At 40.0% G+C, this 21634-nt stretch overlaps 1 protein-coding gene across 1 annotated transcript in view; it reads left to right on the top strand.

Annotated features, from left to right (window-relative positions):
* The window catches only part of Oxct1 (3-oxoacid CoA-transferase 1), a 109257-nt gene that overhangs the window by 55839 nt on the left and 31784 nt on the right, over window positions 1–21634 (top strand). The window contains exons 12-13 of the mRNA XM_050139057.1: window positions 7101–7173; window positions 7765–7840. Of these exons, the coding sequence (XP_049995014.1) occupies window positions 7101–7173; window positions 7765–7840 (149 nt within the window). The remainder of the gene's footprint in view (window positions 1–7100; window positions 7174–7764; window positions 7841–21634) is intronic.

Consider the following 21634-nt stretch of genomic DNA (forward strand, 5'->3'; position numbering starts at 1 on the left):
CGATCCTCCAGAGCGTTATTCTACTCTATCCTTAGAGGGTGGTAGCAGGAGAGAGCCACCCAATAGAAACTGGCATGTAGATAAAAGACCATCACCAAATTACAGGTGACCTTGGTGAGCTAATGGTATCCACTGGGGTCTCCTGCCTGGGCCTTCTACTCACCAACCCCAAGTAGAAACATGCCAGATTTCTGTGGATAGAGAAAGTGGGAATGGGTGCACAGTTCAAGGCTGGTGCGCTGGGGATTTGTCGTAGGTGATGCTTATTACTCTGTAATGTAGATGGCATCCTCTACAGGTGGGGTTGCTTAAGTCTGCACCAGGCCACTGACGTCATGCCAAGGATGTGAGCCGAACACACACAGAGAGTTTCTTTGAGCTGGGGACTCCCACTGCATTCTCCTTTGCTCTTTAGGCCTCCACCTTGCCTTTTATTACCAGCCTGCTCATTGACAGGGACACGGAATAGATTAGCAACCCAGAGAACGAACAGCTCAGGCCCTTTGGCATCTGTCACAATGCTTGAGGTACCATTGCCGTTCTCTTGGCTTTTGGCTCATCCTTGGAAGGGAGCAGTTCTTAGGAAGCTAATTTATGTCCTAGGAGGATGTTCAGTGCCTTTCTTTATTCATTCTGCCCCCACAGAAGTATTGTTCTTACTTTGCGTTCAAAAATAGTATGTGTAATGCTCAGAAGTAATATGAGCAGAACATAAAGTCCAGCTGTCAAGTAGAATGATGTCTGGTACTTGGGATTTTGGAACATTAAAATATACATTCGGTTTGAATATTTGAGTTAGCTAACACAGCTCAACCCTGAAAGTCCCAGTGTGGCAACGCAGTGACATTTAACCAACGTGGTACTTGAATTGTACTGTATCCTTTAGCAGTAGCTCACTGGTCTGTGAAAATATTTGCTGCTTGCTTTAATTAATTTGTTATGTTAGTTGGTTATTTGCAAAATGAATAATTCCATTTCCCAAATCTCAGGCTTGGAGTTTATAAAACCCATTTTCCTTAGAATAACGGCTGATCTTTTCAGTCACATTCTTGGGTGGGAGGGGTTCTCTACTCCGTGAAGCTTCAGAGTAGCTCCGTCCCCGTGGAGCTACCCCTTTTCAAGTTCTGAAATCCCACTGTAATCTTAAAGTGCCCAAGATAAAACCATAAGCGTCTGAGCTCCCACTGTCTCTTGTTGGTGCTACATGGTTTTCTGTCCATCCGCTGAACTATACCTGCTGCAAAGCCAGCTAGAGAGAGCTGCAGACGGCAGCAGGTAGGAGCGAGGAGAACCTGGGTGCAGGCTAGAGTAACTGGGAAATGTCTAATAATCCCCATGCGTTTGCTTTTTCATTAAATGTGAACTAAGCATGCTTCCCTGTCAGTGATGTTTTCTTATTTTAAACAAGTAATAAAACAAGTAATATTTTTAAGTTGCTTTAGAAAGAGTCACCTTGCACACCATGTGGCCTGTGAAAAGCCCATCCTAACTTCAATACTGGCTGTTTTCAACAGACTCTTGGGGACATTGGACAGTGTCTGAAGACATTTTTGACTATTAGTATGACTGGCATCGAGTAGGTAGAGGCCAGAGACACTGCCAAACATTCTGTGACTAGAACAGCCTCCCAGAAGGTTACCCTGCTTTGGAGGGCTCTACCACTCCTGGAGAGCCACAGGCCTGCACACGGAAGTACAGGCAGCTCAACACTGGATGTCTATTGGGCTCTCCCTGCTTTGGACCATTCCTTCATTCTGGTAGCCTTTGCGCTTACTGAGTGCTCACCAGATTCTCCCCTTCATTTTTACCCCATCTCACTCATAATTACCATCAAAATGTATTATGTTAGTCCTTCACATTTTGGCCCATTTGATCACTTCCAATCCCTCCACAGGACAAGAACGTCCCCTCCCCAGAACCTACAACACATTGAGTGTCTTTCTCTTAAACACCCATTATTTTGTCTTGTAACTATTTCTCTTTCTTGCTCAATTAGAAACTGTCCCCCCCCCCTTTAGGGTATTAGCTTTTTAAGTCTCTGTATCCATAGTGTCAGCGTGACCAGTGACTCTTAAATCTCAGCCCCTACTAATTCAGTACGGAATTAGAAACTGGGGGAGCTGGAGGCAGCAGCAGCCTGCATATGTAGATGCTCTCCATCTGGGTCTGCTGGGAATTCATGTTTGAGAACCAGTGTATGGGCAAGTTGAATTTTGTTTGTATCTTTGTTCAGTGTTCATAATAGTTACTTACTCACTATTGAATTATGCACCAAAGAACTGAATAAGGATAAAATTAATGCACTCTCTTGACAAAATCATATGAAAAGATTTAGATGTACACACAGAGAAGTTATTTGTTTGAAATTGTCACACGTGTATTAATACATTCAGATTACTTTATCCTCATTCTCCTTTTATCACTTTCATCCTTATTTATCCCCTCATTGCCCGCTCCCCCCCATTCCAGATTCCTGACTTTTGCTTCATGATCCATTTAATTTAACCATGGCTATCTGTGTGACCATTGGCTTGGGACTCTCCACTGGGGTCTGTTGGGGTCAGCAGTAGGTATACAACTGAAGGCAGGTATTCTCTCTCTCCCTGAATCTTAGTAGCAAATAGTTCAGTGAAGAGGCTTGGCCTTGGTGATCCCCTCCTCCATTGGTACCCGACTATCAGCAGGGTCATTCTTGTTCAGACTTAGTAGAGGAGCCTGTAGGTACTGTGAGTTCATGGTTACAACGGCTGTGCCTTATCTGTAGGCTATTTTATCACAACCCTTCTTCCTTTCCTCCAGCTTTTATCTTCTTTCTGCCCGCTCTCCTGCAGCATCTGGGAGGCTTAGAAGGGATGTTATAAATGGCTTGTCTAGGGCCCAGCTCTCAGCTGCCACGTTGTGATCTAGGAGTCTCTGTATTTACTGCCGTTCACTAGAGAGAAGTTTAGAGTCACATTTGTTGGGTTCTGTCTATTGTGTAGGGTGGGTGCTTGGAAAGGGTCCCAGAATGGAGCAAAACAAAGCTGAAACTGGAAACTTGGTCTTTTACCTGACACTGGCTGTCAAGTGGGCTGGATGCCTGGGCAGGGTTTTGGATCGGTAGCAAGGCTATTATTTTTACATTGACTTATTGTTATAGTTACTGACCGAATCCTGAATGTTGCATTAGAAAATTGTGAATTCAATATAGTATACTTAGGTACTGGATTCATTTACATGTTGGATGTTTAAAAATAATAGCACCCAAAAGGAGAACCAGCATATAATCTAGTAAGTCTGTTTTGGGGTGCATTGCCAAAAGGAATAAAATCAGCAAATTACAGAGACATCTTTCCGTACTGTGTTTATTGCAATACTGTTTACCAAGCCTATAAAATGGAAATAGGCTGAGTTTTTATTGGATAATCAATGGATAAATAAAACACATAGTAGAATACTATTAAATGGTTGAAAAACTATGATCTTTTGTCATTTGAGACCATGTAGACTATGCTAAGCAAAATGGGTCAGGCGTAGAAAGACAAGTCATGCACATTGTCAGGTATATGTGGAGCCGCAGAAAAGTCAGTCTCCTGGAAGCTGAGGCTAGAATGGTGGTGACCAGAGCAGGCAGAAGGCAGAGCTGAGGAAGGCTTCCCAGTGGGCAGGAAGTCATGACTAGATAATAGGGGTTCTCATGTGCTATTGCACAGTAGGGTAACCATAGTTATCAAGGACCTACTGTATGTTTCAAAAAGCTGAAAGGGATTCCATGTTTTTCTAATGAAGAGTCAGCTTTAGAGGAAAGGCAGAGTATTGGTTCTGATTTGAAAATTCACAGTATGTATAAAACCATAAACACGTAATTTTTTGAGTCTATAATATAATCACATTTCTTATCCCTTCTCTTTCCTCCCTTCAAACCTTTTAATTGGTGTGTGTGTGTGTGTGTGTTTCTAAACATAAAAATACAGCTTGCTTAGTCTGAATAATTCTGCTTACATGTGTATTTTCAGGGCTGATCTTTGGATTGGATAGCCAGTTGGAATGCTTACAGCAATTATGAATGAGTAAAAGCCAGGCTAACAGAGTGGCTCATGGGTAGAGGTGCTTAGGGACAGGCCTGACCTGAGTTCAATCCGAGTCCTGAGAATTATATTCCGACCTCACACACATACACATATACTCAGTCAGAAGAAATAACATAAGTAAAAATGTGGAGAGGTCACTACTTCCAAAGAATATACACTGCCTTAGAAGACACATACACACACTGGAAATACATAGTATAAATAAGTAAAAACATGGACAGTTGACTCTGCTTCAGAAAAATGTAATTTATAAGACCGCCTCGGAAGAAGCCTGGGTACTTTTCCATGAGGCATGTTCTCACGACTTTAAATACGGCTTGTGCAGTTCAGAGAAAGGCAGAACACTCCCCACTGGGCTCAGAATTTCCTACAAAATGCTAATAATAGTAACAAAATTATTATTATTAATTTAAAAGAACCACCTCCCGTATGTCATCAGTGGAGAATGTCTTTTGGAAATCACTGTGACTTAACACTCAGAAGAAACAAAGACTTGGGAAGTTTGTGTTTCTTCCATGTCCTGGACAGTTTTCCTCCATGACTCTCCACCCCACAGAAGTGGCGAGGATCTGATTGGGCCAGAAGAAGCATTTGGATGAGGTCTGGCTATAGTGTGTATGTCCGAAAGCTTAGAGCTCCTGCAGACTGGTTGGGAGGCTTACTGTGTGAGCCAGTTTGTGGTCCTGTGACGTTGTCCCTGGAGGGAAAGCCGCTCTGCCTCTTACGCTGAGTGGTCTGGAGGGAGGGGCACTCATGATCGTAATGCCAGCTTCTGTCGCGAAGCTTCCGCTCTGCACCCAGCTCTGGCAGAGGACTTCACATGCATTATCTCACTTAATCCTCCACGTCTTGTATGCTATCTAAAAGCCGCTTCCAACCACACCAGAAAGTGGTTCCCAAAGAGTTTCAGGTTTGCGGTACTTTGGAAGAAGAGAAAATATTTCCATTATTTAGAATCAAACTCCCTCGGGCAATGAATATTTCAGTATGATATAAATAGGCCTACTTTCCCCCCATCCTCGAGCTGAAATTAAGGATATTGACAAAGGTCTTAGCTTTCAGCAGTCCTTGGGAAGCCAGCCAGAGTAGCTGTAGCTGTGGTGCACAGCTGGGGTGGCCAGTTGTCTTCCGGTGGCTGCGGCATCTGAGAACGTTTCCTGCATTCTGACCTCTCAAGTATAGCTTTTCTTCCTCTCCTAAGCTACCTTCCTGCGATGGAGCAGAGGAGGGAGCTCTCTGGGACAGCTGACTTACTTCAGTCAGATGGCGTCTGAGCGTTTTACCAGTGAAGACCGTATGATGTTCTGAAAGCAGGAAGAGACAGAATGTAGATCCCACAGGACGGGCAGCTTGGCTCTGACCAAGGCACTGGTAGTTAGCTACTGTGCTAACTGGATAAACATGGAGGTTTTATTTATATAGCTATCTTTAATTTTTAAAACAGGGTCTCCCTCAGTCTGTAATCCCCGCTAGGTGGAATTCCCTGTGTAGATGGTGTGGTCATTCTGCCTCAGACTCCCGGGATTACAGGCCTGTGCTGCCACACCCAGCTAAATGTGAAGTTTTTTTTTTTTTTTTTTTTTTAAATAACTATGTGTCCTAATTTAGAAGTCTTAACAAGAGAATCTCTTAGGAATTAGTATTAAATGTGTTCAGAAGTGTTCTCTGATTTCATGAAAGTATGTGAATGAAGGAGCTCACAGCTTAAAGGGGCTGGAGAACAAAGGTGGATATGTGTATGTACTTGCATGTGAGGAGAGGGGGCGTCAGGCTTAATGGTAATAAGGAAGTAGGTAGGTTTTTACACATTTTCATCTATTTCTATTTTAGGTTTTCTCCCCACAATTATTAAGGCATAGTTGGTGTCTTAGGGTCTCTGCTGCTGACCATGACAGAAGTAACTTGGGGAGGGAAGGGTTTGTTCAGTGGTTTATACTTGCCCATCATACTTCATCATCAAAGAAATTTAGGACAGGAAATCAAGCAGGACAGGAACCTGGAGGCAGGAACTGATGTAGAGGCTGTGGAGGAATGCTTCTTACTCTTGCTCCTCTTGGCTTGTTCAGTCTGCTTTCTTAGAGAACCCACATTAGCCCAGGGATGGCACCACCTACCATAGGCCGGGCCCTCACGCATCAATCTTTTTTAAAAAAACATTTATTTATTTATTTATCTATCTATTTATTTATTTATTTATTATGTACACAATGTATGTATGTCTGCAGGCCAGAAGAGGGCACCAGACCTCATTCCAGATGGTTGTGAGCCACCATGTGGTTGCTGGGAATTGAACTCAGGACCTTTGGAAGAGCAGGCAATGCTCTTAACCACTGAGCCATCTCTCCAGCCCCCTCACGCATCAATCTTAAAAAAAAAAATGCAGCACAGGCTTGCCTACCACCAGATCTTATGAAGGTATTTTCTCAATTGAGACTTCCCCCTTGTCGGTGATTCTAGCCTGTTTCAATTTGACATAGAACTAGCCAACACAGTTGGCAAAAGAAAGTAGCGTGTACTCAGCGTTTAACATTTGGTGTGTTGATTTGACATGAGTGCACACAGTGAAATGACTGACATACTCAAGTTAATGACCATTCATCACCTCAGGGTTCCTTTCAAAGTCTATTTCACATGTGCAGTGTGGCATTGCTGCCTATAGCCACTGTGTGCAGTACAGGTCCTTGGCAACCTTTAGTCTTTAACTGCAGATTGTCAGCGTCGAAAGTTGCAAAGTTGAAGGGCATTGTCTAGACAGCAGAGGATCCTTGGCCCGTAGAGAATTTCCAAGCAGCAATCCTGTAAATGCTGGTTGTTATCACTTTGCAGGAACAAAAATCTAAACAACATTAGAGGTAAAATACACCTCTTCTCAGGGTGGACACTTGCCACCCCACATGCAAATGCATTTTGGTTGGATTGTAGTGTCTTCCAGAAGCAGAGATGGTACAGACCTCTGTCCATCATGATGATCTCAGAGATTTAATAGTTCTCCCCTTCCCCTTTCCTTTTTTCTTTTGTGTGTGCCTTTAGGAAAGGAAACGGTTACTGTTCTCCCAGGAGCCTCTTTCTTCTCCAGCGATGAGTCATTCGCGATGATTAGAGGGTATGTAATAGCGTAGCCCCTCTCTGTAGTCACATGGTGTGGAGTGGGCTGAGTCATCCCCTGAGCAAGCCTCTGCGGCGCAGTCCCCTTTCCCACCGTCCCATTAAGCGATCACGGTTTGTTCAGCTGCAGAAAGCTGTGAAATTATTCCCACTGAGGGTTGGGCATGGAAATACCCACCCCACTACTTTGCAAAGACCCCCTACATGGAGTCTGCCTCTTTGTGCCAGCTTGACTGGAATAACATTATAAGGTATTCCCGACATTTCCTTCAAACTGTGGGCTCACTTTCCAGCTACAGTTTGTCTTCGAAATAAGTCACATTCTCCCTCACTGGAGGAAACGAACTTCACTGTGCACACCTGTGTTTAGTTTGTGTTTGGAGACAATATAAGCTATAATTTTTAAAAAAGAACTCTTAATGGTACTTCTTTGCACCAGCTTGGCGCTGATCTATTTAGAAATCAATTACAGGGAGTGGGAAAATAGATGCATTTTGGAGCTTAAGATTATTTTAATTGCTGATGCTTTCAAGCAAAGGGGACATAAAGCATGTGAGGTTTGCTTTATACTTCTTTCTCTTTTTCCCAGGGGACATGTCAATCTCACAATGTTAGGAGCAATGCAGGTTTCTAAATACGGTGACCTGGCCAACTGGATGATACCTGTAAGTAGACATTTTTCCTTCTTGTGAATTATATTGTCTTAGAATGCTTTTGAAACCCTAAGAAAAACCCTCAAATTGCTATGAATGTACAATATAATTATTAGAAATAAATAAATATATTCTCTTCTTGGTAGAATTGATTTTTAAAAAAACCTTTATTTTATATGCATTGGTATGAAGGTATCAGATCTCCTGGAACTGGAGTTACAGACAGCAGCGAACTGCCATGTGGGTGCTGGGAATTGAACCTGGGTCCTTTGGAAGAGCAACCAGTGCTCTTAACCGCCAAGACATCTCTGCAGCCCCTGATTTCTTTTTAAAGATACGATTTCACTCTTAGCCCAAGCTGGCCCTGAATCCATAGCATGGCTCTAGCCTCATAAGTGCTGGGACTATGGATATGAGCTGCCATACTTAGCCCAAATTTAGTTTAGCAGTCCTAAGAAGTGCTCAGTGTTTTCTATGTCTTTGGGACTAGTGACCAGAAATGTCACCGAAGGCTTTTTCCTTAGAGAAACAAGAGTTAGAAGATGGAGAAACTAGGTTGGTTATAATCTCATGAATATAAGAACTGACAAACACCTATTACAAATGAGATTTATAACTAGAAAGAACAAAGAACAATTTTGTTGATTATATGTTAATTCTATTTTTCTTATGTACGGTGATTAAAAAGCCTTTCTTGATTAGTTGTGTGACTCCTTAATCATGTTGTCTTCTGTTAGGGAATTCAAAGTCTGTGGTAGTTAAATAGGCTTATAAAGGCAGCTGGTTGGTTTTCATTTAATGATGCAAACTTTCAAGAGGAAATCTCAGGATTAGTTTTGGAAAAAGGCTTACAGGATTTCTTTCCTTTGGTTTTGGCCATGATAAGGCTGTTACTGTGAGATTACGTTAGGGGACAGCAGTGGACATATCCCCCTGGGTATAAGCTCATTGTGGCTGCTGGGTGTGTATGTGTGTGTAAGGTAAGGGTGTGTATTTCTGTGTTTCTCTGTAGTACCAGCTAAAAGGAGTCCTGTTAAGTAACTAACATTGGTGTTCTATGATAGTTTATTTTGATATCTCTTAGTTGTATTTCAGAGAAAAATTTGAACATGGTGGATTTACATAATTGATAGCTCTGGTAGAAATTATGGTTGGTGTTAGGTTAGCCTTGTTGAGCGACCGCTACCCGCAACACAAAAGTTTAATAATAATTAAAACTCTGGTTTTCCAATTTAATGCATATTGGAATCATCTCAAAGGTTAAGAAATATTGAGGCTTGGGCTGGAGAGATGGCTTCATGGTTAAGAGCACTTGCTGCTCTTCCAAAGGACCTAGGTCTGGTTTCTAGCACCTATAGTTTTTACTATAGGGGATCTGACGCCCTCTTCTGGCCTCCATGGTCCATGCACACGTGTGGCATACACGAACACAGGCATGCATATAAGTAAAAATAAAAATAATCTTCAAAAAATTGAGGTTAATTTTGCCTCCAGCCAATCTTTTAAATTTAATTTATTGGTGACATAGCCCTGGAATGGGGGTGGCTTAAAGCAACCTGAGTGACTCTAGTGTTGGAAATTTGGAAATAAGCACATTAAATAATTATCACCATTCGTCATTAAAATGTAGGGGAAAATACTGTGGGTCCACCTGTAGTAAGAACTCTTAGCAGATTTGGGGTTATAGCGTTTTTCGATTGTGAAAAGATCAGTTATTTTAAGTCAGGTGGCAGCTTTTGGAGGCCCAGAAGTAATCATGGAGGATGTCCTGTCTACCATCCAGTGAGTTGCATTGACAAGTAACGGTATGTATTCATGTAGGAAATCAGAATGTGTGTCTACCTTCACATTTTATGAAAAGGCAATGTGGGGTAGGAGAAGGCACTTACAAAAGCAAGTGTTGGATTTTATACTGACAATATCAGTAGTTGAGATATGACCCTGAGCATACCACTTAAGATTTTTGCATTAAAGCATTTTCATTTTGATCCAAAAAATTTGGAAGTTTGAGACTAGAGTCTGGTTCTCCTGCTGATTTAGTAGTTAAGGACCAAAAAAAAAAAAAAAAAAAAAAAAAAAAAAAAAAAAAACCATAAAAACAAACAACAACAAAAAAACCTGTGGAGAGATAGATCCTAGTTGAAATTTGTTGTCACATTGGAACAGTGTAGCTTGATCGGTTTTCTGCCTTTGTTCTTCTGTAAAATAGGAATGACGTAATGGTAGCTGCTTTCTAGGCCTATCTAAAGGAAAAAGAAATACTGGGTAAATTTCACAGAGCTTGACTCAGGACATGAAAGCAAATGGGCTCTTATTCTGACAGGCTAAGGAAATGATCCTAGCAGAGAAGTTGGAGTCCTGAGAGGGAAGGAGTAACAGCCTCTGTTCCAGGAAGGAGGGGCAGTGAGCCTTGCTGTTCCTCTGCTTATCCACACTGCAGCCTGAAAGGTTGGAAGTTGGTTCAGCTCTTCTGGGTGGAGCCTGTTGAGCAGGAGCCTGCCTTAGGAGGGCTTGGGCATCTGTAAACAGAGTTCAGACATGTGTGATCTGTTTTTGTTATACTTTAGCATGCAATGGGACTGGAGGGCTTTTTTTGTTGTTGTTGTTTGTTTGTTTCTTTTCTTTTACTGCAAGCTATATATGATAGATTCCCATTTTAAAGAACTTGCCAATGTGGGCCATATTGTTGTCTCCCTAAACTTGCTGTGAGTGATTAAGACATCAGTGTGCATTGCTTTATACTTTTCTTGATATAGATTTGGAGCTCATGAATTCCAAAGGAAGGGGCCTGATGGGATGTTGATGGGGAACTCGGGATCATCGTGAAATGACATGTGGTGACCTGAGAAACTGAGCGTGGAAAGTGTTCCTTGGTCTGGTTCCACGTGTTTGGTAATGGAAGGCGGCAGCAGCATCTGTGGTTGTTGACATTTGTGTTTTGTGTTTTTTGTTTTGGAAGCTGACAACCACTCCTTGACTTCTTTGCATGCGATGCACAGTGCATGTTGTTTTCTTCTGTGATGTGGTAGTAAAGACCAAAGCGTTTAGTTTGTAACTCAGTCTGAGCTTCAGATCTACCCCTTACAAATGATACAAGCTGGAACACGTGTTTTCATTAGGAGTGAGTGATGGCGAGTCTAGAAAGCACGGATTCTCTCCATGAATGAGGCTCTTATTTCCATCTTCATCAATGCTGTACCACACGGTATTAAAGAGCGATGTGCCTACAACCAAACTGATTCAACAGGACATCGCCGCGGGAACCAGTAGAACCTGCTTAACCTAGGTTTATAGTCAAGGGCCAAGCTTGAAATGCTTTTAGATGCACTTCTTGCTTTTGTTGGTCTTAGGATAGATGTATTCTGCCCTTTCTGTGTAGTTTCAGCAAGCAATCTATTTCTGCTTGTCTCAAACATTTATGCTGATTTATACAGTTTAGATACGTTTTTATTACAAAATCTGACAGTCAAGAAGCTGGGAAGTTGAGCTTTATTACATCATTTTTCATTGGCTTTATCTTTCCACTAAGTGTAATAATCTTTCATTGGCTATATAAGTCTTGAGCTCTCAGTACCAAGGCGTCCGCATCAATCACTACTGTGTCAGACTATAATAAATGCTGAGGCCGTAAGACAAGAAGATGGTGTGGACGCTATTTGTCTCACCCTTTAATACCTTCTTAGTATGCAGCGCCGCTCGCGTGCACACAGATTTTTTAACACTTCTGCTCTGAGTCGCCGAAAACGGAAACGTTGACAACAATAGCTCACTCCTTCCTAGTCCCTGACCAGCATAGTGATGGTGAAACCCCAGATGAGCTAAGAAAACATGGAAAGATGTGCAGCTGACGGAATCTACACTTGGGTCTGCTCTGGTGCCTTCCTAATGGTTATTTTTGGAAAACAGCTGGCGTAGATTATTGACTTATGAAGGGACACAGATGTGGATGATCATCTAGGAGAGCTGTTGTTGAAAGCATAAAATAGCTACCCACAGAGCAGGGCTGCCTAGCGTGAGTGGTACTGGAGACAGGCCCTGTGGTGCCCGTGGAAACACAAACGAATTAAGGAAGAGGAAAAATGGGCATTTTGATATAGTTTTCCCCTCCTGTTTTTCAGTCTTTGTGCATTTGAGAAGCATAGGCCTAAATTCACTTTGAACATATATATGCACTCTCTGTGCCAATTAGCAACTTGATGTTTGCAAAATGTACAAGAGCACACACAACATAGTGTGTGATTGTAGTGGCACAGGCTGATGGTGGATTTCTTCCTTGATCATCCTCTACTTTCTGAGGCAGGGTTTCTTGCCGAAATTAGAGGCTGCTGTTCCTACTGGTCTAGCTAGCCAGTATGCCTTGGGTATCCCGTCTCTGTCTCACCAGGGCTGGGATTAGAGACAGGCCACCACCCTTTGAACTCTGATCCTGACATTTGTATGATCAGTACTTTATCCATCAAGTCATCATGCCAGACCTTTAAGTTCTTACTACAGCTCTTTACTTGGAGACTATGCTTGCTTATACGAACATAATTTTATCTGCGTGTGTCTGGAAAATAGTATGTTGAAAAAAAATGTTTCTTACTTACATTCAATGTGATTTGGGTTAAAGCCCTTCTAGAAGTACTTTTAAGAACTTGATCAAGTACTTTGTGTCTTTTCTGGTGTGAGAGGGCAAACCCCTTGCATAGAGGGAATTCTGTTCCTCTGCCTCCCTCCATCTCTCTCTGACGTTCACTCACTTCCCTCTTCTTTTTATGTAGAGAAACTGAGCGATGGATGTGATGTTTGCAATAATATGTTTGGCTAACGATGCATTCCCATGACTGCAGCAGCCCCTTCTCGTTAAACAGCCCACTTAAAAGGAGAAGGAACATTAGAATTGATAGATGAGACCTCCTTAGACACCCATTATTAGTAATATGACAGCTAATGGTGCTGCTGAGAAGACTTAGCAGGGAAGGGAACCACGGGGCTGATGGCAGTGCGACCCTGCAGCTACAGGCTAATCATTGCCGAACACTAAATTTTATTAAATCACTGAATTTGACATTTCCACTTGGCGAAATTGTCACTTTTGACTTTATTCTTTTGGCTTAGAGATCATCTTGATCAACACTTTTAAGTTTAGATAAAGTGGTATTTATACATGGAGACACATAGCTATAAAATATCCATATTTCTTCCATATTTTTTTCACGTAGGGATTTGTTTATAGAGCACAATTCTCTTATCTCACCTGCCAATAAGGAATTAAGAAATTCATTCTTTAATGTGCAGTTACAGAACGACAGAAAAACCTAAATGTAGAGCCATGAAGTGGCTGAACCCATGTTTGAAAACTAATTCTTACCTATTCGATTACTTGAGCTCATTCTGGTGCTGATGCACTTAGCATTATGGGAGGAAGAACTCAGTGTGTCCTTCCTATACACAGAACCCTTCATCTGCTTTTAAGTATATTGGGAAGCATCTCTCTATATCTGAAGTTACTTAACCTTTCTAGACTGCACTCTTTATTTCTAACGTGTGATGGAGAAAATAGCATCCCAAAAACAAAAGAAAAACTGCACAAAAAGTGAAGTCCGCTTCACGTTGGACAACTCCTTCTGGGCGTGGAGCCTGCCCTGAGTGTGATTGATATACCCAGTATTCCTCCATTGGCAAAAACTGGTTTTCCCTTTCCCAGCAGCTTATCAACTATAAATAGCTTCTAGGTTAGCAGTAGAACTTTGTGTTCATTTCCTCTACTCTGTGAGAACCCACAAGAGTTTACTTACCAATTCATTAAGAGGTGCAATGAAAAGACAAACTCACGAATAGAGAGCCAAGCAGATGCTGATGCTGACCCAGCTAGCTGCCTTCCTCCAGTGGTTCTACCCAAGGGTCAAGAGCACCAACCGTATGTTGCTTCTTCACCACTTGCTCCAGCTCCGACCACACCAAGAGAGCAAGCGTGTGAAGCCTTTCTCAGTTTTATCTGGTCATGTACTCAGGGAAAACCACGCCTATTGGACGGGTCACCCTGAGATGTCATTGGCTAATCGGATGTAGCTCCCACAGATCTTGTGGGTGCTGTCATAGTCTCTTGTGCCTGGAAGATGTTGTTTCTTTGATCTCATCTATTACACCCAGCACCTACAATTTCTCTACATCCTCTTCTGCGCAGATACCTGAGCCTTGAGGAGAGGAGTTTGGTAAAGACGTTCTATTTAGGACTGAGTGCTCCAAAGTTTCTCACGCTATAATGTTTATTGTGGGTCTCTGTGTACTACTCTCTAATGTAGGAATAAGCTTTTGTGGTGATGGTTGAGTGCTGCTCTGATTTTTAGGTATGTATTAGGAGCTCTGTTCCTTTAGCAGAATAATAGTAATAGGTTTTCCTTTAGGGCCCATGACCTAACTAGTCTCAGGCTCCTGGCCACTTTACAGGGCCATATGTGGATTTGATCACATGGTGTAGGCCTTACATCCCATCTAAAAGTGGCTGGTTACTTCCCTAACATCTGTACCGCTATTGCTCTGGTATATCTTTCAGGCAGGTTGATGTTGTAGGTTACAAGGGCTTGTAGCTGCGTGATGTTGATGATTACATTTCCCTTCCAGTAGTTTTGATTTGCATTTCTGTGATGGCTAAGCATGTTGAACATTTTAAAAAGTATTTCTCAGGTATTTGTGTTTCATTTTTTGAGACCTCTTGGTTTAGTTCTATACCCAAGTTTCAATTGGGTTATTTCTTTTCTTGATTTTTTCAGGACTTTTCTTTTAGTTTGTGTATTCTTGTTACTAACCATTTATCAGATATATAACTGAAAAGTTTTTTTCCATTCTACAGGCTGATAGTTTGCTCACAGAATGCTAGTGTCCTTTGCTGTATAGAGGCCTTTTTAGCTTCACAAAGTCCCATTTATTAATTGTTAGTCTTATCAGTGTTTTGTTCAGAAAGTCCTTCCCCGTGTCAGATTTCAAACCTAGTCCCCATTTTCTTTTCTGTTAGGGTTAGTGTGGCTAGTCTTACATTGAGGTTATCTATTTGAAGCTGAGTTTTGTACAGTGTGATCAATTCTTCTATGTGTACTTATCCAGTTTGACCAGCACCATATGTTGAAAATACTATCTTTTCTCCAAAGTGTACTTTTGATTTTGTCAAACATTAAGTGTCCATAACTGTGTGGGCATATATCTAGGTCTTCAGTTTGATTCCATTGATCAGCATGTCTGTTTTCTATGTTAATACCATGTTATTTTTATTACTATGTCTATGTAATACAACTTAAAATTTGGGATGGCGATACCTCTAGCAGGTACTTTATTATTCAGGATTTTCTAAGCTGTTCTGTTTTGTTTTTATTTGTGTGTGTGTGTGTGTTTTTCCTTGTGAAGTTAATAATTGATTTTTTATTTTTGTGCATTGAGTCTGTAGATTCTTTTTGGTAGGATAAATGTTTTCACAAAATTAATCCTACCAGTCTCTACCCTCAGGTGTCTTAGTCAGTTTTTTCCTCTGTCTTAAAGTTTTTGTTATACAAGTTTTCCATTTGCTTGGTTAGAATTATTCCAGAACATACATATGTATATGTATGAAGCTTTTGTGCCTGTTTCCCTGACTTCTTTGTCAATCCTTCTTGTCATTTGTATATAGGTAATTTGTGTGTGTGTGTGTGTGTGTGTGTGTGTGTGTGTGTGTGTGTGTGTTAATTTTGTACCCTACTACTTTGCTGAAAGTATTTATTAGCTGTTTGTGGGCATTTTTAGAGAGTTTCATATATAAAATCATATAATCTGCCAATAAGAACACTATGCCTTTTCTCTTTTCTGTTTGTATCTCCTTGTTCTCCTTCAGTTGTCTTATTGGTCTGGCTAAGATTTCAAGGATGTGGAGAGAGTGGACATCCTTTTCTTGTTCCTAACTTTTAGAGTAAATACCTTTCATAAGATTTTAAAAGTTTATGTCTAGTCCTCTTGCTTGAGAATTTAAAAATTGCATGGCAGATGAGTTTTATCCTGTATTTTAATCTTCTGATCGTAGCTTTTCACCATTGATTTGATAATATAACTTAAGTTGATTGATGTTAAATTATTTTTACTCTTTCAATAGTCAGATTTTCAAGATAGATAAGGTACTTTTATGTTTGATGACCTTATATTTTAATACCTTGTGGAATATTTTTGTTAAAGCATATTTCAGAAATCATCCACTTCTTTTGGATTTTTCAGTTTTCTAACAGTGCACGGTATTCTTGTGTAATTTAGTTTTCTCAAAAACAATTGTATTTGTCATTTATTCTCATTTAGTTTTTCACTGTATGTCTTTTAATTATGTTTGTAAAATTGTTTTTATACTTATCATTATACTCTCATTAAACTTCAGAGTGTGTAAATCTTCTGCCTTTTTAAACTAGGGAACATCTGACTTGGTAATTTTGTTCTTTCCTTCGGTTAATTCCCTTTCCTTCTATGGCACTAGCTCTAGATTTGAAAGCTGAATGTTTTCTTTATCTACCGTGCTTTTAATTATAAATTATAAGTTCATTTCAGTTTCCCCTGCTTTCCTGAGCGTGACTAATTATATTCCATAAGCCCTGATGTACATTTCCCAGTTTTGTTACTTTCTGGATGATTTTTTAATGGGCTTTGTTTTCCTTTAGAAAAGCTTTCTTCCTAATTTCAAATATTTGGGGACTTCTTCCTCTTATCCTCTTTTGGAATTTATTAGATGTCCTTGGCGGTCAAGTTCATGATTGATTTTGCATGAAAATCAGATGAACTCATATGTGACGTAGCCTGATGTTTTCTGTGCTCAGATTCTTCGTTAGTTCTCACAGACAGTGGCTTAGTCCAGGGCAGATAAAGATAGAAATTGTGACCTGAATTTTAGTTTTGACTCTGCTGCAAACAAACTGTGAGTTTATAGCAGCGTGTCAGTGCGCAGACTTCTAGCTGGGCTGGAGAAAATGCATCATGTGATTTGGTCAGTATGGTAGCTGCTGAGCACTTGCAATTTGACTGTGTAACTAAAGATCTGAATTTTTAGTAATATAAAATCCAGATTGGTACAACCACAGTGACTATTGTACCTGATAGACAAGCAGATCTAATCTGTAAAATGAAGTCTTAAATTTAATAAATTCTAATAGACTTTAACTCTAAAAATCTTAATTTTATCAACCTGCTAGTTTATATGTTTCTAAAGGGATTTTGATATAATAGAAAATCAAAATCGTTAGGAAAAACAGTCATTAGGATGTGGTAAAATGTCAGAATTTTTGTGTACTGCTCAAACTTCTAGCATATTGAGAATCAGAATTTATCCACATTTCATAGCTGAGCCTATGGTAATCCAGGGATTTGGCAATATGGAATCATTTCAGTATAGGCCAATTTCTGAAAGCCAACTCAGAGGTAAAAATCACACTTTTCATGTTATAATTATTGTTTTACTTTTATAGCAAAGGTTAGAAAACTCTAACATCTATCACATGCTCTTTTTATACGAGCTTTTGGTTAAAAAACAATCATAACTCAAATTACAGATTACTTAGAAACTCATGAAAATAACATCACACTTAAACTTGTGGAAAACGATGAAAGTTATACAGCAGAAAAGAGGAGGCATTATCTGTAGAAAGGGTTCCTTGGTCGCTCCCAGCATGCTTTACTTCTGTGTTCAGATTGGTGTTAAAGGGCTTCTAGCACGCAGTCATGCACATAAGACACTGTGGATGAGCAGGACCCAGGCACAGTGCTGGATCAGATCACAGCTCTTTTCAAGGCCGGACATAGCCGTTACTGTATTTGAACATAGGCCGTGATGACATAAAAACTTAAAACCATCAAGAGTTCCTTTTGACTTTACATTGTATAAGGCAGGCAAAATGAACATTGAGTTTTCAAAGCATCTCCTATTCCTTCTCTCTTCAGACCTTTTTACAATCTGGCAAAACTGCCAGATTTTATACATCTTTCTCTGTCTTCCTCCCTAAGACAGAGTGCCAGTGTGGCAGGGATTTTCTGCATAGTTTTTAAAAATATTTTTGTATCCAGTAAAGTCAGGATTGTTCATATTATCACTTGAAACTCAAACAAGTCTTTAACAACCCTTCAACTATCGATAACTATTAATGAATAAGATCATGTATATTTAGGTTATCCAAATTAAGCTAAATATGCACCAATTTCCAGAGTCAGTTTTGGGTGAAACACCGGGTTCCTATTTTGTTACAATTATTCATGTATAGAGCATAAACTTTGGTTCCCTATAACAGTTTCTGACATCGTTTAGCTCTTTGTTGTCTGTTTGACTTATGGCAATGTAGAACATTTCTGAGTAATCAGAAACTGACAACATAGTCCATAAATAAAACAGAAATAGCTCCCTTGAAAAGACACCATTTATACATTTGGCTTTTCTTTTTTAAAACTTTTTTGGAAGTGGACTCTGGCACTGACAGATTTTGTCAGCTAGCAGGTTACCTCTCTGAACATAACTGTTTTGGAGGAAATTGAATTTTCATAAGTCACAACTTCCAGGATGGTGGAAGAAGTGTGGTTTGTTTATAGGGACGTTGGAAAGTTTTATAATTTGCCTCCTGAAGAATCTAACTTTATTTTTAGAAATTGTCCAAACTGAAGCTATGTAGGACATTTCCAGGCTCACAGTCTGCCTCTTAATTAAATTAATTAACACCATTCAACAGATTAGAAACAGTAAGAAAGGAAAATAATGCAGTTGGTTCAACCTAATGGGTATTTTACGATAGGAAACATCTTCTGTGGGGCTTCAATTACTTCTCTCCGGACATGGAAAAAAGTTGCATCCCATTCTTTTTTCTCTGACTTGTTTTATAACTTTAGGTAATTGAATTACCTTTTCCATGTTTTTGTTTTTAATAAAGGAGTATAAGTAACCCATTTTTATTTATTTTTATGATTATAATATAATTATAACATTCCTCCTTCCCTAATAAGGAATTACCTTTATAAGATGAAGTTTATTAAACAATTTACAGTATGAATGAAAGAAATCATAACAAAGGAGAGAGGCAGTTCATTGTACAACAAAAGTCCAGTTGCATTCATAATATTTTAATGCTGATCATACTGTGATTCATCTTAAAGGTCTGGATTGCTATGCTTGGTATCACAGAGGCTTTCTTAGAAATTTAAGATGCCTAGCTTTAGGACAGGGCGATCAAAAGGGCAATGTTTGGATGGCAAAATTTATTATTACAAAAATGAAAAACAGACAAACCTAGAGCCCATATTTGCAGTTCTAACAATTATCTGTTTATTTTTAAATAGTGGTAGCCACTCTATTGTTAAATGTTGGGTTCTGTAATGGAATAAAGTCTAATTATTGCCAGAGAACAGATTTTATCTTAATAGAAAGTGTCATAAATTTACTTATTCTTAGAGTTAGATTTTATAAAGCCATCAGAAGAGTCATCAGTGAGGGAAATTTGAGTACCAAATCTTTTTTATTATTATTTTCAGTTTGATAGAAAAACAGCTTCCTAGAGAGAAAAATCTGAGCATCAAATCTCTGTTTTATTTTCAGTTTGATAGAAAAACAGCCACAAAAGGAGCAAATAATATATGGAATTATACTTTTTAAGGAATTAAAAATTATCAGAATAATTGTAGACGCACAGAAAAGCATCAGATATAGAATAGAGTTTATCCCACTATTACAGTCCTGTACTGGCACGGCTTGTGCCGTATTTGTCAGCACTGAGAAACACATATTGACACATTTCTGTTACATAAATAGTCCATGTATGGACTCCATGTTTTTCCCCTCCAGGAATGCCCTCTCTGTTCAAGATCCACTTCAGGGTAGTATATTATATTTTTCTTATACAATTTTAATAGACTAGTTTGGAGATGTAAATGCCCCAGAATGGCCATTGATTATTCTCTAGTGTTATCTAGTACATGACAGTTTCTGTCATTCCTCATTTTTCATGACTTTGTCTGTTTTGAGAAGTATTGACCAGGTGCCCGTAGAATGTCCCCTTGTAAGGCTTCGTCTGATAATTTTCTCTGAGGGGATCAGGTAGGGAAAGTTTGATTCATGAGTGCTAAATTACTATTAGATTGGAGTGAGAATTTTTTATGCTACTCATGGAACCATGACTCTGTATAGCACTGTTACACTATATACACAGAAAGGCTTCTAAAAGTTTTTTCACTGAAAGATAAGTGTTTGAGAAGAGAGATGTGTTTAAACCAGTTTAAACATTATATGATATGTACATGTATTTAAATATCGTGTTCCTCCATTGATGTGTTTAACTTTATTGTGTTTAGTTTTGTTTGGTGGCAGGGTCTTGCTACATGGTCCTCACTTGTCTGTAATTCGGTGTGTAGACAAGGTTGACCTCAAACTTGCAGTCTTCCTCTGCCTGTGATTATAATGCTGAGATCATTGACGTGTGCTACCATGCCCCTATTACATTGATGTTCTTAACCAGTTAAAAATAAGTTTCGCTGGTAAAAGAGACAATGCTGGATAGGGGAAAAGAATGTCCTTCTCGGATTTAGAAGTGAATGGCATCACATGGCACATTCTATCCATTGTCACCTGGTTTTCCAGGTTTCTTCACAATTAAATACTGGTTCTCCTTCTCCCTTTTCCTTAGAATACAGCTTTATTCTCTGAAAGCAGTTCACTGCATTTATCCCCTTTCAAAGGTCAAAGAAGTACTACCTTTTGAAGGGAAGGTGTAATAGTAAGAAAAATGTGCACTGGCCCTCTAAATTGCTTGGAATTTTGATTTTTAGTTTCATCATTTTTTTGACGAGAAGTCCTTTCTGTCTGTGCCTGAGATTAGGCTGGTTAAGTGACTCAGGGTCCAGAGCCATGATGAGATGGACCCCAGTTCAATAGAACTGTCACTCACTGTATTCCCTCGAGAGGGAAGACTAGGGCTGGACACCCAGTAGAGTTACCAATGACAGTGGTTTAATCAATGATGCCTACATAGTGAGATTTTTTCCAGAAGCTCTAGATGATGGAGCCTGAGATTTATGGATATAGAAAACAGTCCTGAGGGTGGTATACCCAACACAGAGGCCCTACACTCTGTACGTTGGTGCCTTGTTCTAGGCATCTCTTCCATCTGGTTGGTCTTTCGTGTATCCTTTGTAACAAACAGCCAGCAGTCACATGCCTCCCAGGATTCAAGGACCTGTTTTAGTCAACTGCTAAACCCAAGAGGAGGTTGTAGGAGCTGCTGACCTGATAGGTGGGTGATCAGAAATGTTGAGAGTTAATATTTACAATTGTCTTTGGAGGTATGAGAAGGTCACTCTTGTGGGACCGAGTCCTTTCCCTGTGGACCCACACTAACACCAGAGTTTAGAGTCAGGATTGTGTGGACCTGGCGAGCACACCGCAGGCATCAGACTTGGAGGTGGAGGGTTTTTGCTGTGAAGAAAAGTTTGACACATCTATTGTCAGAAGTATTGAGGATAAACAGGAAGTGCTGTATGCTTTCTTAAACAGTTGTTCTAGAGAGAAAATGTTTCTTATTTTCTGTCATCATTTGATTCATTCGATACATTCCAGTGGTACTTATTTTCTTGCTCTAAGTCTAGCCGTCCTCCCTGGGAGATCTTTCGGTATGGCTCACACTTAGATCTTTTGGGGACACTGCCATTTTTATCATTTTTAATTGAGTGCTTCTCACATTCTGGCATTACAGAAGATGCTCATCTCACTGCAAAGTTGTTCTTTCTTCAAGTGGTCTGCCGTCTCTTCTTGAAAAGCTGATATGGGTACTGGCTGTGCTTGCTGCTGTGGGG

Source organism: Alexandromys fortis, unplaced genomic scaffold (assembly GCF_014885135.2).
Source record: "Alexandromys fortis isolate MF-2015 unplaced genomic scaffold, M_Fortis_MF-2015_v1.1 scaffold_37, whole genome shotgun sequence".
Taxonomy (NCBI): Eukaryota; Metazoa; Chordata; class Mammalia; order Rodentia; family Cricetidae; genus Alexandromys; species Alexandromys fortis.